Source organism: Melanostigma gelatinosum (genome assembly GCF_949748355.1).
Source record: "Melanostigma gelatinosum genome assembly, chromosome: 14".
In the NCBI taxonomy this organism is placed as follows: Eukaryota; Metazoa; Chordata; class Actinopteri; order Perciformes; family Zoarcidae; genus Melanostigma; species Melanostigma gelatinosum.
Window position 1 is genome coordinate 17,541,482 of NC_136647.1, and position 18,846 is coordinate 17,560,327.

The window sequence follows — 18,846 nt, forward strand, 5'->3', positions numbered from 1 at the left end:
GATTAGGAGCCACTTGTTGGTTTCTTAATGTGATTGCTATTAGCTATCAGAGAACGGATGTTTTTTTAATTGCTCGTGTGAAGTTTTAATATCCTCTTAAAGCTCCTCTTACCCTGATACCCGCGTCCCTCTCTGCCTCCGCCACTCCGATGTCTGCATCCCTCTGGACTGCGGCTGTCTGAGCTTTGCCCAGTGAGCTCAGGTATTCCACTTTATCATACAAATCCTGTCAGGGGGACAAATAAATGTGGCGGTGCATTAAGTTATTCAATTGTTCAAATTCAAATTAGATACAGATGTTCTAAAGATAAATGCAGAGTGAAATCAACTCGATGTCTTTCACCTTGATGGTGAAGCTGAGGATCTCGATGCCCATGCGGCCCACATCGGGTGACGCCACCTCTCGCACCAGAGTGGCGAATGTGTCTCGATCTTGGTAAATCTGCTCGACGGTGAGGGTGCCTGAGAGGATCAACACGGGGGTTTAGTGCTTTCCCGTCAATACCACTGTAAAATTGAGCGCGCTGACAAAAGATGGGCATTATGTCAAGAGAGCAACAACGGCCAAATGATCCGTTTAAACAACTTCTGTTTGAAAGACCTATTTGAATAAACAGAAGCAGCACCTGCCATTTCATTCAGTGTGCTTTGATCTAACTGCCCTTTCCTTGTTCTAGTTTGCCACCGGATCATTGTGTTGGTGTGCATGCTGACATCTGCGCACACATTACGTGTTCAAGTCAACCACATTTGAACAGAATGTAAATTAAACAGGGAAGAGCTGAGTCAGCAACCAACCTGCCTCTTGGCTACTGGCACATTTCACTCCACAACCACCTTTCTGGTAAAACTGCTTCCCACTGTGACTCAAACCACGGTGAGGTTCTCATCTCCAACTGAACAAAAACTGACTAGAACTCATTACAATGTATCTATCGTTAGCAATCAGAACCATGAGAATTATGACATGCCATTTATAATCCTCTGGGAGCCAAACATGTTGTGATCATGTCTCACGTGTTTTCACTCAAAGATGTTGAAATAAATAAGTAAAAAGTGAAAAGGAAAAATATCTGATGGAGCTACCATGTCTGTGTTTCCCTTAATCTCTCTCCTCTCTCTTTCCTAGAATATGAGCAACACTTTTAAAAAACTACACGGACTGTGCACATTTGTTGGAAAAACAATGACGATGCCGTTTGGAGAGACTACCCACCAAGGATGGCGCGCAGGTGACCCTCGAGGGTCTGCAGGATGACGCTCTTGATCTCAGCCACCGACTTCCCCAGGAACTGTTCGCAGGCGTAACCCAGCAGCTCATTGTCTGTCATCACCTTCACCTGGTGCCAACGTGGACAAAGAGCGTCAGCTGAGCACACATCCACAAACACAAATACAGGCAGCTCATGGGTGTGGCACACATGTAAACATGACCCCATTCTAGCTTTTGTGGTGTCAGCTAACAATCCTTTTCTCGCCGATCAGTTACCTCGTCTCACTTTAACGCCACCAGTAACATAAAGGAGTATGAGGGCATAACATGAAGAATGGGCAGTCAACAGAAGTCTGCGATGCATAAAGGCTGGGTTGTTTTTGAGTTGTGCATCCTTGCTATTGACTTGGCTGGGCAGTGATGAGCTGCTTTAATGATTACTTATACAGAAAAGAAAGGGCTGAGGCTGCATAACCCTCAGGGCTGAGCACTGTAGCTGTAAGCCTGATTAAACAAGGCTTTAGATCATTAATAACGAATGAACATTTCATGTTTAAGTTTCTTAGTTTACATTTCTCACAAAACGAAACTACATGTGCAAAAGAATATCTCAACGCGGCTTCATTGTTACATTTGTAAACACATCAGAGCTATGCATGTGGAGAGCTGGTATCTGGTATAAATGATCATAACAGTGACTGTAGTCACACAGTATGTGTGCTGACAGATCTAATGGGCAGTATTAAGCCATTTAATGCTTTACAATCAATAGCAGAAAATGCAGACAATTTGACCTCAAACCGGTTCCCTTATGATGACAAGCAAAGTGTGTATTTACAATGAAAACGCTTCTCTAAACCGTCACAATGCAAAAATATATATTCCCCGTTAACAAAGTTCTAATTTCACATGATAATTATACTGAAGAACATCTAAGCTAGATTCATGGTAATGCAGTGAGAATCCCAATTCAGCAATCTACTGTATGTTCCTGTTACAAGGTAAAAAAAAACGAACAAAAAAAACAAGAGAATTTAAAGCTGATGGAATTAAATGCAGAAACAAAAATCATCAGTGGGATAATTAACAGAAAAAAAAATGGCAATGACCTGAGGTTTACAAGAGAAACACAAGGACATTCAGTGACAGTACGAGAGGCCGCTTCTACAGTCAGGAAATCAAATGGTATGAGACACGAGGTTTTGGGTGAGATTGTGCTCCACCGGCGCTGTAAGGAAAGAGAGTGAGCTGGGTCCTTAGGCGAGAGGTCTGCACATGGTTTGGTTTTGCGACATGCACTCATACCAGGAACGAGGGCAACACAAAGTCAGGGGAAGATGGACGTCATTCCAAGGAGAGGCACGTCTGGAAGCAGAGAAGGCTGCAAGCCAGCCACACAACCACACTCACAGACAGACAGCAGGGGGAGCCGTGCCGCGACCAACACCAGAACAAAGTACTCTATGCACTTAAACCTTAACCGCCCTCCCCACCCCCACTGCTCTCAAACACCACCCTTCCTCCTGCCTCCTCCAGGCACGCAGCTCAAGCACAAGCACAGGAACTGTGATGGATCAAGAGTGGCATCTAAACTTCTCCTGATAAATATTCCCTCAGCTCATATTGTTCCTTAAAGGCAATTTTTGTAAGATAATAGATGTGCAAGGTCCTTCAACGGATGGTTTTACTGCCAACTGACCAGAAGGCTGTCAAAGTAAACAAATATACTCTTACTGTAAGTCATGTGGTATACCATTAACGCTCGTTTACAACAATATCCTTGAGTATTTCCTGCTCTGGGTTCCTTTACATTCTATCTGCTGTGGGGCCTCCCGCTTACTCTAAACACATGAGTCTCTTTAATTTACAGAGGACACACTACTCATGTTGCCATGGGACACTCGCTCCACAATGGTCACGGTTGGCCCAATCAAACGGTGGCACGACGAGCCCCTCTGAGCGAGGGGCTGCTCGGCTCCCAAACAGTGGGCGCATTGTCAGCATGCATGTAGGAAAACACAGAGGAGAGGAACGTCGGCACGACTGTGGTTAAAATGCAGAACTGATAATGAGGCATCTTCGTTCAAACACAAAAAGAAATACTGGCATGCAGGCAGTAAAAAAAAATAAAGACAGAACAGGAAATGAATATGAGCAGAATAGCATTTACAAAGAGCAGAAAATATTATGGAACAAGTTTCTACAAGAGAAAATCCACCGTAAAAAGATTTCAATATTAATAATAGATAACAGTCCCGTCATAGATACTAACTGTGTACGTTTTGTACTTACACTGACAGAAGCACACTGCAACACAGGATTAGATGTATTGCACATGATCAGGCCGTATCGTGGGCATGTTTTATTATATCGTGTTGACTTTGTGACGATGGAAAGGTTCTCATCACTGAATCGGGAGACTATCCCCAAGCACTCAGTGTTTATCTTCCTTTATTCACCGTGACAGAGAGTGGCAATCGTGGAGAGCTGAAATGTTTACCGAGGAGGTAGCGTTGCTCCGTGAGCTTTTCCTTCAACTTGCCCAATGTTCTTTTCACTGCCATCGCTCTCCACCGGCATCAGAAAGAGGAGGAAAACACAAACCGACCAATCACATTCAGCCTCCTCGATCGTGCGGTACCCCCGTGGCCAGTCATGGGGACATGTAGTTCCATATTTTCAGGGACACGTGACAGTCGTGGTGAAGCCTACGGCGCTGCTGTGGCTGAACCTAGTTCAGAACAAACCCTGGTCTTCTTTTCATTCAGCCAGCACATGCTCTCTTTTCCTCCGTTGTATTGATTTAACGTGCATTATTCTGGTGTTGGCAGGAGAAATATGAACTGACTGACTTGTAGTTTTTTCATACGTTTGCTTGTACTCATCTGGTACTGTAATCTTTGTTTGAATCTCTCTTGTAACATTGATTGCTATAAATAAAGAACGTAATTATTAGGTATGCTGATAACTATATATTCTGTATGCATGGAGTAGATCTGGATGCAGAGGTTTTATGCATGTATCAATGTTTGAGACGATAAGAAATGAAGTTAAGATTATTTTACGGTGGATTTTCTCTTTAACATCTCAAGTCGTAGACCTAAAAATAAATGAAAAGTTCACATTGGCACTGAACAGGATCAAACAACCAAAGAGCAGAGACAATGAAAAGAAAAGTTTAAATTTGACACTGAAATGCACATCAGGCTCTACACAGACCCTCTCCTGTCACACTGGGACCAGGTTCAGACTGACAATAACACGGCATAAAGGTGTGCTGCTACAGGGAATACGAATTAGGAAATCGGGTTTGAAGGTTTATCAGACATCAAATGCCAACTGAATTATGCAGATTCTGCGGTCTGATTGAAATGAATGAGGAGTCTTGTTTTTGTTTTGACGCAGTGCTACCGTCAGTCTGAAAGCAGGCTTACCTCTGATATGAAGGTACATAATGCAGACAACAGTTTGACCCAACATGTCTGTGTGTACATCTGAAATCTTAACTTGAGCCCTCTGTATGAAACACCACCCGTGCTGTGATTATGGGGTGATGCCAGGGAAAGGGAGAGAGGAGGAGGGGGAGGGGGGGGGGGGGGGGGGTAGTGGAGTCTGAACTGGCATTCCCAGAAAAGTGTAGTCATTTACCTGAGCCACCCCAGTGACAGTAAGAGCTACACCCTCCGCTGTCTCTACATCCTCACACTTCGGCTGCAGGGTCATAATCTCAAGCGTTATCCTGTTGAAGAACGTGGAAAAAATATAAAAGAAAAAAGTGACATGTTCGGAAGGGGAACGCAAAATGAAGGGAAGGGCCAGAACACAAGGAAAGAAACAGGACAAAGTGAAACCAGTCACCCAAGGACTCCAGATCACTAACAACGGAGCAAAATGAGATGCCACCCACAATTCAAACTGTGTGGGATTTGGATTTTTGCCGTAACTATTTTTAAATGCATCGGTATTCAAATAACTCAATTCGCATTGAACATTGGGTTCCTCAAATCCCTTTTTTTAGCCATTTCTATAGCCTTCATTTATTGACCCTGTTGCCAGAGGTGACTCAGAGTTGAGCTTTAGTTGTGAAGAGCCGGGTTAGTGACAGCTGACTGTCTCCTCTCCACTGCAGAAGGAAAAAAGGCCATGAAGATGAGAAAAAGCAAACATAGACAACGTTAGCTTGTTAGTTGAACCTTGCTCCTGGGTCTTCCTTTGGTCTCCAGCACCAGCCACTGCTTGTTTTTTTGTTTTGTTTTTTTCGTCTTTTGAAGTGCATTACCTGAGCCACCCCTGTCACATCCAGGGGAACACCCTCCGACGTTTCGATATTCTCGCAGCGACAGAGGATGGTCATAACCTCCAGAGACATTCTACGCACAGGCAGGCGGAAATAGCAGAGGCAGAACAGTAAGTTGGACAACAGCTGTTAGGAATGTCAGTAACCAAGGTCAAAAGAAAGAGGGAAGAGGGAGGGGGAGGAGGGGCGAAAGACACAACCGGACCTCCTGTTTTTCTGGTTTAGAGCCCGGAGGCTGTTTCATGTATGATGTCGTGCTGCTGACACCTTTTACAAAAACCAGGATCGTCACAGCGACAGCACGCTTCCTCTCACCTCGCTCCGTGAATGAATGTTTCCAACAATCTGGGACAAAGAGCGAGACCTATAGATTGAAAGTCAAGTCACTGTCGTAAGGATTCTCGAGCCAAGCTCCTTTTTTTTTAGGATTGCATTTGTACGGAGATTACACAACCCAAACCATCATTATGCTCCAGCGCTAGTTTCAAAGCTGATTAAAAACAGCCGGAGCTTCTCTTTTAACGATAAATACGGACTCAGAGCCGTTGTTGTCCCGAGTCGAAGACATGGGAGGCCGATCGCAGGGACGAGCAGAGAGGAGACTCTCTGGTTAACGGCTCCGCTGCTCTTTCCAGGAGAACTGGATCAATGAGTCACAGTAACATGATTACTGCATCACGAGCGGGAAGCCACACTGCTGTGTGTGTGTGTGTGTGTGTGTGTGTGTGTGTGTGTGAATGAATGTTTCCAACAATCTGGGACAAAGAGCGAGACCTATAGATTGAAAGTCAAGTCACTGTCGTAAGGATTCTCGAGCAAAGCTCCTTTTTTTTTTAGGATTGCATTTGTACGGAGATTACACAACCCAAACCATCATTATGCTCCAGCGCTAGTTTCAAAGCTGATTAAAAACAGCCGGAGCTTCTCTTTTAACGATAAATACGGACTCAGAGCCGTTGTTGTCCAGAGTCGAAGACATGGGAGGCTGATCGCAGCGACGAGCAGAGAGGAGACTCTCTGGTTAACGGCTCCGCTGCTCTTTCCAGGAGAACTGGATCAATGAGTCACAGGCCTGGACATTAACATGATTACTGCATCACGAGCGGGAAGCCACACTGCTGTGTGTGTGTGTGTGTCGTGTCCGTGTCCCCCCCCCCCGCCGCCATTTCTATAACGCCGCCCTCCTGCACACAAGGCTTTTAGCTGAAGTGGCCTCTACTCTCTCCGGTATTTTACGGCCCAAGAAAGCGTCTGAAATGTTGACTGAACTGAGAGGATTCCTGGGACAGCCGGCCTCTAAACAGGGGGGGGGGGGGGGGGGGGATTTATGAATCCAGCCGTGCGTCGACTGTCTTTTGTTGTCATGGCCTACCATTACGTTTCCCAGCAACTACAAGGGAAAGAGCAGCACCTAATAGGAAATGGGTAACCTGAAGGAGACACACTGGGGCTCAGACAAGGGTGAGATAAACACCAGACGAAGCAAAAGCAGGTTAGCAAAGTAGAAACAAAGAGGCATGCAGACCCTGAATGATACATCCTTTAACACCAGGAGATCCAGAGTATTTCCACAAGTTAGTTCATGTTCATTCGGATTCCTGTACGCTTTACTCTTGTACAGATGGTACAGTCTAAATGTGTCGTCACTCAAACATGAGAAAGTCTCACTGAGAACGGCCACATGACGGCACAGACAGTTTGTTTGCAAACAAACTGTCGTTAACCAGCGACTTTGAACCCAGCGCCACAACATGGCCATTTGTTTATCATCAAATTAATATCACATGCTAATTATGCTCGGTTTCCTGTAACTCCTTTGCTTTAGTGTCGAGTGTGGGAGTTTAACATTACATGGACACCAGGGTTTTTGTATAGTTGTGTAAACATTGTGCTCGTAACTTTCGCTGACCTCGTCATTATGTACCATCTGTTTATCTTCTTCGTGTTTTCTCAGAAGCTGATTCGTTGGAGCTGCATTAAAAAGCAGCAGACAGAAGTGACCCCGTTTACACATTTAGTAACCATTACGTTTTAATACCGATGCCTCAATTTACCATAAATAACTTGTTTATTCTTCACTGAATACAAGTAGGGAAGAGATCAACTTCAAATATCTACATTCTAAATACACACCTATGAAAATTTGACTATTTGTTAAATGTTCAAGTACAACTTGGGCATTTTTCATAAACGATCTTACTGTCAACAAATCCCACCTACGATTTTCAGCCGTGGATTAACGCATTTTGTGTATTTATAGCACCAGGACAATGAATATGTGATTTAACCTGTAATAAATTAACTTCAGTGCCCATTTACATCGTTATGTGGATCATTTGTGTGTTTTCAATGTGCTCACTAAATTTAATGACGAACTGGTCAACAGAGTGATGCAGGAAAAACACGGAAATGAGTTAGCATATTTGCGCAAACTCATTGACTACAAGGTGAATGGTTTTTGGTTAGATGCCTTAAACAAGGTCTGAGGTCAACAAAAGCTTTAACGCCACACAGGTGTTTTCAGTTCATCGCCTGATTAGACCTCGTGTCAGATACGTCACACCTGCTGTGTGAATCCGCAGATACCGTGTTCTTAAATGCAGTCTACAACTTTATGGCGCAGTAAGGACTTTTAACAATTTCTTTGGTTTGGAGCCGGAGCAGAGAGGTCTTACCTCTGGATGTCAGAGATGAGCCACCAGGCCCAAGACCAGCCTCCCACGACATACGACTTCTGATCTGAGCCACAGCAGCCACCTTTGGAACAAAACAGATGGAATGGAAGACAACAGTCAGAAAAAGGGAAACTAGCCCAAATGAATTATCCCCGAAATTTTGATTTAGATAGTTGAGACCTTTGAAAGTGTCTATAAACAGATATTTTGCACGCTTAGTGCACCATAATAACTAAATAACGGTGATTAACTGGAGCAGCAGATTTGGCTTCAAACCCAAAGTAGCATTGAAGGTATTGAGACAATGAACCAGTTTTCATTGTCTGCAAGTGCTTAGGAGGAAGTCTTAGGAAGATGATCATGTGCTGTTTTTAAAAGTCATAAACAAGCACCTTGTGGTCTTCCCACCACAGCGCCCACAATGTTTGCTCCTATTGCACTAGCATGCACCCACTCCCTGCTTTCCGGCGCCATTTTAAATCTTTTGATTCGACTCAGAAACCACCGGTAGGTTGTTACTGTGATCTGCTGTGCAACTACAGCGATACTTTTGTTTGTTCTAGTCCATGTGATTACAATTCAAACCATTTATCTAACTCGCGCATCAGGATAACGGTAGAAAATAGTTCATAGTAACAGTCGTGTGTTAGCGAATGTGAGGCCTCCTCCTGATGCAAGTTAGGTGGAAGGAAACACACATTGGTCACTGGCCTCAGTGGGATTGCTTAATCTGGAGTGTTTAGTGTGACATTCCCAGCTGCCACACGTTAACTGACAGACGGGGGGGGGGGGGGGGGGCACACACTATCTTTACAGACACATTGCAGGACGTTGCTCTGCTACGACATGATCTACTTCAGACAGATTACAAGTGCTGTTTAATAGGGGAATGTGGGTGGGGCCGGCTTTTACTATTAAAACCCACCCGATTGCTGCCAAATGCCATCGCCAACTAAAGCAGTAACAGGCTGAGGACCTATTGGAGCAACGCACCATAATAACCCCAGCCGTCCACCGACATATCTGAGATTCCTGACTGCATTCAATCCACAGTGGAGGGTGGAGGGGGGCTTCATGTGAATGAATGAGTATTCAAAAACAAGCTTAAAAAAAACAAAATCCCGTCATTAACGTTTCCTTGATGCTGGGTTTTGTTCTCGAAAGCCTTTACTTGTTGTTTAGCCTTTGGCCAAAAAGGAGAAAGTGCTTTGGCACTCAATCTTGTAGAAAATACAATCCTTTCTTTTCACACTTCTGAAATGAATCTGGATGTGCAACTCACGCCCACTCCCAATTCCTCTAACTGTGGAGACCGACACGCCCCGAGAAGTTTTTCTCACAATGGAAAATACCAAAGCGGTTTCTGGTTTTTTCTCTTCATCACCAGTGGGGTAAACAGGAAAACTGCCCCGACAGATTCAGTGACAGAAGCCTGCTCGTAATACTTCATGCACTACTACACTGGCAAAACACATTTATGAATTTAGATTTTCAAATTAGAATAAAGGTCTGTAATTCCTAAAAGTCTGATGTCCATCAGGGATCCACATCAGGTCAATGGAGAATGCAGCAATATAACGGACAGCCTATAAATTAGTGACACACTGTCGAGAATGAATGCTGAGGTCAGTTGTTGTGATTTTACTCTCTGGCTGAATTTTGAATAAAAGAAAATCCAATGTCTGTGGAACCAAAACTTTGACACAAAAGGGGGCCCTGGCCTCTGAGTTGTTATATATGGGGGGGGGGGGGGGGCTGAGATTAAGAAAGGTCTCGTGTGTGTCCTGTTTCAGGTCTGTTACAGGAGAGACAGATGTCTCATCTGTCTCTCCTGTAATTTAATTATTTAGCTGTATTCCTTCTGCGACAGAGAGCCACCATGCCCCACCAACACAAGAAAAACATCAAATACATTCACAAGCCCAGCTGCCACACATCCACCCTCATAATAACTGCTTTATGATGACAAAATAGCAACGTGAGAGACGATTCATGCGCCAACATTGCGCTTGGAAACAAAAATAAGAACAGACGCTCAACCAGACCCTATCGAATCCCCCTAAACCAATCCAACGAAGAGAGACCACTGGAACACGCATTACAGCAGATAGATCCTACCGTGTAGGAGAAACGGAGCAGAGAAAACAGGTGAATGTATGATGAAAACGTAACAAAAATAAATCGGAGAAACGCATTAGCGAAGGTACGACGTAGTGGATATCAAGGCGCCAATTTCTGCTAGATACATGACGTTAAACACTAACGTTACAAGTACATGAAATTGTAAAATGTTGGCATGTTAAGCACGTGACTAGTGCGTACCGTTTAATACATGTGAGTTACACGTCGAGTAAAGGTTAGGAGAGCGCTTTAATTATTTTTTCCAGGGTTTTTCTTTACAAGCGTTACGCACTCCATCGAGCATAAGGAGCCAGGAAGGAGGAACCACAGCTCGTAGCCACAACGTTACCTGAAACCACCAGGGCCTCGTTGGGTCCGACGGTGTGACAGTTCCCCATGTTTCCGATAGAAAGAAAGCTCGAATCCAAACCTACTCGACGCTTACGAAACTAATTTCACTTATAAACGATGTTTTTTTTCTCGCTTTTTCCCACCAACTGTCAATTGTCGATGGGGTTTTTTTCAACTGGAGAGAGTCGAGCAATGGCTGAGTCACGTTGCACGTAATTCGACGTAGTGCTTCCGCTTATGACTTTCAAAATAAAAGTACCGTTGATGAACATGGGTTAGAGTACGCAATTTTATTTTATTTTGAAGGTGACACCACCACGCTTCTGTTCCTGTTTCGCTGTCGCTTGACTCAGCTGATCAGATACTTCTCCCCTCTATTGGACCCCTCCTCCACCGTGGAAGGATACAATGCCATAATAATAAAAAGGCGTGGTTGTTTAAATTTCCTCTCACGAAAGTAACCTAAACAAGACTCATCGGTAATTTTCCTCTGACTTACACGTGTCTGCGACAGCCTACTCAGCCATTCGGGACCGAGTGTTTATTTCATTTGGTGTAGTGTTCAGATTGTTGTCATAGTTAAAGCTTCTCTGTATCGCCTAATGCAGATAGAACGTGTGTCACTTTCGAGTTGTGCTTTGATGTGGGCATAAAATACACAGTGTAATGAAATATGAAAACTCTCATCCTTTCTCCTATTTCTAAATTCTCGATTACATCAAGCTGCTTAGAAAGGCCACGCTTTCGTAGGGCTCAGTAAGAGCCTGGATATTCAGCAATATAAAGCAATATTTCTTCGTTACCAAACTATTTGATGGGCTGTCCTGCAGAAAAGGCATGGCACATTGTATCCTCCTAAATTCACGTTGTCAACACTATAATCAGAGGAGACCTGCACCACTCCTTTCCAGGGAATTCCAAAACTTGAGAGAACGCCACTAATTGCCTGTTAGCAGTTGCTTCCGTATACATGATGCACTTGCTGATAAACACTGTGGGGTGGCAGATTCACAGAAATCCCAAACCTGGCCCACATTTAGACTCCTGGCCTTAGCAGAGTCAAAGGACTGGATTGGCTTCCATTGGTCAGACGATGCTATACGACAGCATATTTGTGTCTGTTGGCAAATATCTTCCCACTAGAACCCGAACAACGCTCTCTCAGCGACACACGGTACATTTCTTTCTTCAATGTTTCATAATTCCACAGAGTGACTTGAACATCATCGTCACCACCATGATATGATTACATGTTATTTAGTTCTCTCATCTTCACTGAGTTTATGACAGCCTTTATTAGTGCATGCAGTGTTATCATCTACTCCAAATCTGAGCCATCGTGATGTTGTCATGTTTTCCTTGTCGCAGCAGATAGATGTGTGAGTGCTTCTGTTGAAATACAAAAGGATAAGACATGCTCCAGGGCAGGAACAAACTGGGGCTAGACCTGGGACCACAACCTGTACTGGCCCTTTACAACCAGCATGTAAATCTCCAACACACCGCGAAGTTGTCGCAATACCTTAAAAGCTGCATTCACAAACATTCCCGGGGGGAAATTGCCTGTGTGCTGTTGGAGCCCCGATCTCTCATAACGACAGGAGCTTTGGGCTAACGTAAGGGCCCAGATAAGGGTGGTGTTGAGGGTCCCTGTGGATTTTTAGTGTTTGTTGGTGTTGTTTGGTCTACTGGGAGCACAGCTGGTTGTGCAGCCTGACAGTGGCAGGAAGGAAGGACCTGCGGTACCGCTCCTTCACACATCGGGGGTGAATCAGCCGGTGGCTGAAGGAGCTGCATAGAGCTGCCAGGGCGTTCCGCATGGGGTGGGAGGTGTTGTTCATCAGGGATGAGAGCTTCGCCATCATCCTCCTGTCTCCCACCACCTCCACCGTATCCAGTGGACACCCCAGCACGCTGCTGGCCTTCTTGACAAGTTTGTTCAGTCTCTTCCCGTCGGCTGCCGAGATGCTGCTGCCCCAGCAGACCCCTCCATAGAAGATGGCTGATGCCACCACAGAGTCAAAGAAGGTCCTCAGTGCTCCCTGCATCCAAAAGACCTCAGTCTCCTCCGCAGATAGAGTCTGCTCTGACCCTTTTTATAGAGTGCGTGATCAGTCCAGTCCAGTTTATTGTTCAAGTGAAAACCCAGGTACAGGTGGGCCCACAAATATAAACCACCTAAGTGCCACGATGACCAGCAATTTTTGAGTTTTCTACTTTTCCTCATATTGTCCAAATGTTAAAATCAGGGTTTCTTTTGGTATTATGAATGTACATTCACTGTTCAGATTCAGATTTCTCATTGATGTTAGTGTTGGTGTTACAAAGGTAAAGCTTGTCCATGAAATGTTAGGATTTTTAAGAGTAATAAATGTAAGATTAAATAAATGATTTCACAGTTGAGTTCTATCTTTTCTTTTAGACAGAGCTTCTGATAGACAATAATTGTCAAACATATTAAAACACAAAATGTTGTGTATGCCTTTTCAATGCAACATTCAGAATTTCCACTTTTATTAAACAATGAATGCAAAAAAACAGATTCCAGCTTGACGAGTTTACTCTGTTCAATATTATTTGGTTGGCCTTCAACAGAGTAAGCATTATTGTCTGTATGAAGTATTAGTATCAATACATTTTAAAAACACACATGTTAAAATATGCTCTGCTCACTTGTTGACCAAAGAAAAAACTGAAAAAGACTGATCTTTTAAAACTAAAATTCAACAATCTTTAACCCTTGTGCGCTTCTCTCAAAACCACAAATCTCATGAGTTTATGCAAACATGAGCCTCGGGGCTGCTGCAGTGTTTCTGCTAAGCTAATCATTAAGGATAATAAAAAGGAAGGTTATATCACCTCGAGTCACCAGCCAACCTGTCCTTGGAGCTTGGGCCCAGACGAGCGACAGCGGCAACCCGGGGAGCAGACATGGAGCAACAGCTCAACAGACCAACGTGGAGCAGGCAGATAGAGTTCACCCTGGCTGCCATCGGCTGTGCTGTGGGTCTGGGCAATGTTTGGAGGTTCCCTTATCTCTGCTACAGGAGTGGAGGAGGTGAGACACGTAGACGTCCTCAAACTGAACTGTGAAACCAGACCAACATCATACACTGTACATATCAACTCGGCCTCAAAACTGGCTGTAAATGTTAACAAACTGTGCTGTTACTGAGCTCTACTCCAGTCACGTTGTCCTGTAGTGATGCTGATTGTGTTGAAAGAATGCTGAAGTTGTTCTGAACTTACTGTGAATGTTGTGTGAGAATATATGTGAAAAGATCTCTCTGTTCTCTGAAACCGTGCATGTACAGTTGGAAGGAAAAATGATTTTACATGATAAAAACAGATATAATATGTTGTGGAGGGATACCTCGCCTGATCCAGGATGTTAGGAGGAAAACGCCAGAGCAGGATGACTTTCACAAAAGTTAAATACTAAAAAACAGGGAGACTTTGCCAGCAAACCGTGTGTGACAGTTGACCTGCTATCCCTTCCTGTCAGGAGCCTTTCTGGTGCCCTACCTGCTCATGCTGGTGGTGTTGGGGGTCCCCCTGCTCTACATGGAGCTGACTGTGGGTCAGTACACGAGGAGAGGGCCCGTCCACGCTCTGGCTACTGTCTGTCCACTCTTAAAAGGTGCTCTGTGGCATGCATTGATGTTCCCCACTCACTGAAAGAGATACAAAGTGAAAAATTGACTTTATTTTGAACACTATCTTTTGCTTGTCCTCAGGAGTGGGCATAGCATCGGTGGCCATCTCCTTCATCATGTGCATCTACTACAATGTGGTCATCACCTGGGCCCTGTATTATCTCTTCAGCTCCTTCCAGGCGCCGCTACCCTGGCAGAACTGCAACAACACCTGGAACACACCGAACTGTACCAACCACGCCACAAACAGCAGCTTATCCTCCACAGCCAGCCAGGAGTTCTTCAAGTATGCTTTCACTGTGTAGGAGAAACCGGCGCTGGTTTCTCAGAATTGTGAAACCAGACTAGATAATAATTGGATTGTTGCAGGATTACAAAACCCCTGTAGCTTGAGAATAGGCTGGACTGCTTACACAGCTCTTACTCTGGGGATTGTGTCCAAGGTGAACAAATTATATTGATACATAAGAATGGATTAGTCATGTGAGGTTAGCGATAAGAGGTAAACATATGCTATCTTAAAGGAAACTTTGCATCACTTTTAACCTTGAACTTCATCACTCGTCTAATATCAAATGTTTATCCTTCTGCAGCAGTGGTTTACTCATTAACTTGTTTAGTGAATACATGTAGGAATGGAATGTAGGTTTTACACCAAGCAACTGGTTTCACTGAATTAATGCCACAAGAAATCACAGGCAGTGTTGGGTGACCGGAGATACTGCCTTCTTATCCGAATGTGTGGGCATGAACTGTTTATAATATGTATGGTTTGTTTTTTTATCAATGCAAAGTATAATTTGGACTCACTGACCACTGAACATTTGCACCTTTAAAATGCAAATTCATATTGAAATGTTTGCTTGTTTAATCTGTGAAATCAGAATTTCCCACTTCAGGTCGCAATAACTCAACATCTGATCATATAACTATTTGCATCCTCGTGCAATAGAGAGGTTGCTGGTCACCAAATATAAACTGACATATGGTGAACACTTACAGGGAACAAAGATAGTATAGTATAATAAGATCTAGTGTGTTCAGTTTTGAGGCATGATGTCAGAATTATTTAATCGTCTTCTTTGAAGATATAAGATGCTGGAGCAGACGAGTGGAGTAGATGAAGCTGGAGTGGTCCGGTGGGAGCTTTTCCTCATTCTCCTTCTGGCTTGGGTGCTCATATACTTTTGCATCTTTAAGGGGGTGAAATCGACGGGCAAGGTGAGTGAAAAGAGAGAGGAATTAGGACAGAGACAAGGAGGCAGTCAGTGAATAACAACCACTGTTTGCAGGTGGTGTACTTCACGGCTCTATTCCCATACGTTATCCTGATCACCCTGCTGATCAATAATGCACAGCTTCCTGGGGCATTAGATGGAATATCCTTCTTCATCATGCCAAAGTGGGACAAGCTGCTGTCAGTGGAGGTAAGAAGGAAGAATCGGAGGAGATGAGGAACTGGAAATCTGCTGGTTCTGTCTGAAACAGGAGAGCAGTTAACTGGTGGAATGGTAACGGGTATTAACTGGCAGTGATGGTGGTTTTGGATGGTCATCCCTCTGCGTTGCAGGTGTGGGTGAACGCTGCAGCTCAGATTTTCAACTCCATCGGGATTGGTTTCGGCTCCCTCATGGCCATGTCCAGCTACAACTCCTTCAACAACAACGTGCTGAAGTACGTAGACGAAATCCTCACACGCTCAGACAACAATGATCACTGGGCAGTCAGAAAGTGTGATACAAAACATCTGCTTTCCCCACAGGGACACCCTGACTATATCCATCATCAACTCCGTCACCAGCATCCTGGCAGGTTTTGTCATTTTCTCAGCTTTAGGATACATGTCCCATCTGCAGGGCATCCCTATCAGCGATCTGGCCGTGGATGGTAAGAAATCAAAACTAGGGATAGACAATATCTTCAGCTCCAAGGGGATTGGAGAATTTAGGTTTAGGTTATTGTCGCCTTTTCCCCAATAATAGAGTGAGTGTGGCTGGGTAATTACTCATATAAATGTTTTTTAAAAAACAAGAGAAACAAAGAAAGACAATGTTTTTCCTTTCAGAGGGTTTGCAGTGTTATAATTCAATGTCCTGGCAAAGCAGTGTTTCATAGCTACATTGTTCCCGGTCATTTTATTTTTAATAGGGAAGGTAAAACAGCTGTAATTCAGTGAAATATGAGTCATAATAGCTAATTAAAGGCATAATGATACGATGAGACGAAGGAAAAAGGCCAACAGAAATTAATACAACCTTTGTTACGGTCGGTTTATTCTGGACCCAAACGCAGACGCAGGGACAGCAGAGTAGGTGAGAAAAAAGGGTTTTATTTTGGCTTGTCTGTGGAGCCGGTGACAACCTTGCCAACAACAACAAAAATACTGTTAATCATAAAACTAAAACCAATAAGAGGCTACAAGCTTAAAAACATGTGGAATTGACAATAAATGCATAAATAAGAATTTATATTTATATATATACATATATATATATGTATATATATATATATATATATATATATGAAAACCAAATGCTCCATCCATACATTGCACACCATCAGTACGCTTCTTTCCAATGCATGCAGTCACTGAGTTGAGAGATGTTGATCAATTCTCCACATATTGCTCTTGCCATTGCAATTTTCACAATTTACTTTTCACTTTTTTAATCAGCAATGCCACACTGTCATCTTGTGCGTTTGTTGCATTCAGGTCCAGGACTGGTTTTTATTGTTTACCCACAAGCCTTTGCCAACATGCCAGTGTCTCAGCTGTGGGCCGTGATGTTCTTCTTCATGCTGCTTTGCCTCGGACTGGACAGTGAGGTCGTTAATGGGTGATAATAATAAGATTACATGCAGCAATCCTGCAGAGGTGCAATGTGACATTTTTTTTCTTGTTTTTTTTGTCAGTTTGCAATGGTTGAAGTGATGGTGACCAGTCTCATGGACGAGTTCTATCATCACCTGATTACATTTTTCAAGCGGAAGGAGCTGTTTGTTCTTGCTATTTGTGGCGCAGCGTGCCTGCTGGGGATCCCCTGTGTCATGCAGGTATACAGACATGTGATTTACTGGATGAGCTTTAATTAAAGTGTATCACTTACCCACAGTCCTAAAGAGCGTGTCTCCTGTTTCAGGTAGGCATCTATGTGTTCCAGCTCATGGACCATTACACCGCCATAGTGTCCATCTTGTTTCTTGCGTTCTTCGAGGTCATAGCCATCTGTTGGAGTTATGGTAAGCAAATGTTTTGTGTTTCTGTTTTTCAGTGGCCTGTTATCGTCACATGCTCCAAAAGTAGACATCTTTTCTTTTTTTTGTTTGAGGCTATATGTAGACTATCCTTCTCAATGCCAAATGTTGTAAAAGGTCTGACACCATGTGCACGGCTGTTAACTGAAGCAGCTCTCCATGCGCAGGTGTGAATCGACTTTCAGACAACCTCGAGGAGATGACTGGGAAAAGACCAAACATCTTCTTCAGACTCTGTTGGCTGATAGTTTCTCCTGTGCTGGTCACTGTAAGTCCACATGATTTAGATTTTTTTTTTTCTCCCCTTGAACCAAAACTGAGATCCATCTAAACGTGTCACATTACTTGTTTCTTCTTGGGGCAGGTCATCCTGATTTTCTCCATCATCCAGTTTAAACCAGCCCGCTATGGGGACTATGTCTTCCCTCCCTGGGCTCAGGGGGTCGGCTGGGTCATCGCCATGGGCTCCATCATCTGGATTCCTTTGGGTGCTGTTCACACATTGTGGGTGCTACCTGGCTCATTCATGCAGGTGACACACATTTGCTTTTTTTTTTTCCTCTCCAGTCAAAACATTGAAGATGCAGCAGTGCCTACGTGCATGTGTTGCAAGCTATGTGATAATACTATTGGTGAAATTCTCCTACAGAAACTGAAGCTGTCCGTCACACCGTACGTCCTGAATGAAAAGCCAAAAATGCCGTACTACGAGAGGGGAGGAGGAGAAACACATCCAGGCATCGCTGTCATCACCTCCGACATCCAGCTGCCTGAAAAACCTCCTATTCAGACAAACCTGTGACGGCTCTGTGCTTTGACAAGAGTGGCCAGTTAATCACAAAGTATTGTTTGCCGTTAGTTTTCAATCTTCAACAAAACATTAAGTACGCATGCTACAAAAATGACCTACATGATATTGTAAATGTGTTCCTGCATATCTGCCATGTAGATGTATTGAAATAGCCATTTTTTGTGAGCCTATTCATTTAATTTGTTGTTTTTTAACGTGAAAAGATGTGAAAAGACAGCGTTTCGAATGACTTATTGTTGTGTATATCTTTCATATCCGGCCAACACTTCCTGTTGCCACAGAACTCCAAATGACAAATGAGTGCTCCCCAGGGCTTCACACACATTTCCCAGCCCTCATTGATACTCAACTTTGCTAAGGGTGCCATCTCTTGGCCATGTCGGCTGATGCAAGTTAGAGTGTTGATAAATCTGAGGTCAGGTACTGTGCTTAGATTTAGTACATATATATATTAGCCAATGAAATGA

The 18,846-nt window shown here is 43.8% G+C and overlaps 2 protein-coding genes across 2 annotated transcripts in view; one reads left to right on the forward strand and one right to left on the reverse strand.

The window, feature by feature from the left end:
* Positions 1–10,841, reverse strand: part of LOC306787682 (flotillin-2a) — an 18,034-nt gene extending 7,193 nt beyond the window's left edge. The window contains exons 1-6 of the mRNA XM_079282895.1: positions 10,656–10,841; positions 8,186–8,267; positions 4,862–4,952; positions 1,217–1,340; positions 344–462; positions 113–226 (exon numbers count right to left, since the gene is read on the reverse strand). Of these exons, the coding sequence (XP_079139021.1) occupies positions 113–226; positions 344–462; positions 1,217–1,340; positions 4,862–4,952; positions 8,186–8,267; positions 10,656–10,704 (579 nt within the window). The 5' untranslated portion in view covers positions 10,705–10,841. The remainder of the gene's footprint in view (positions 1–112; positions 227–343; positions 463–1,216; positions 1,341–4,861; positions 4,953–8,185; positions 8,268–10,655) is intronic.
* Positions 10,842–13,588: 2,747 nt separating this feature from the next.
* On the forward strand, positions 13,589–18,737 carry LOC306788049 (sodium- and chloride-dependent GABA transporter ine; the record flags this gene model as incomplete). The annotated part of the gene is made up of 13 exons (XM_079283377.1): positions 13,589–13,715; positions 14,163–14,297; positions 14,395–14,599; positions 15,402–15,534; positions 15,606–15,740; positions 15,884–15,987; positions 16,076–16,200; positions 17,027–17,139; positions 17,227–17,367; positions 17,454–17,553; positions 17,736–17,836; positions 17,933–18,100; positions 18,218–18,737. 13 exons carry the CDS (start codon positions 13,589–13,591, stop codon positions 18,368–18,370), a joined length of 1,740 nt encoding a protein of 579 aa, XP_079139503.1. The 3' UTR covers positions 18,371–18,737.
* Between the last annotated feature and the right edge of the window lie 109 nt (positions 18,738–18,846).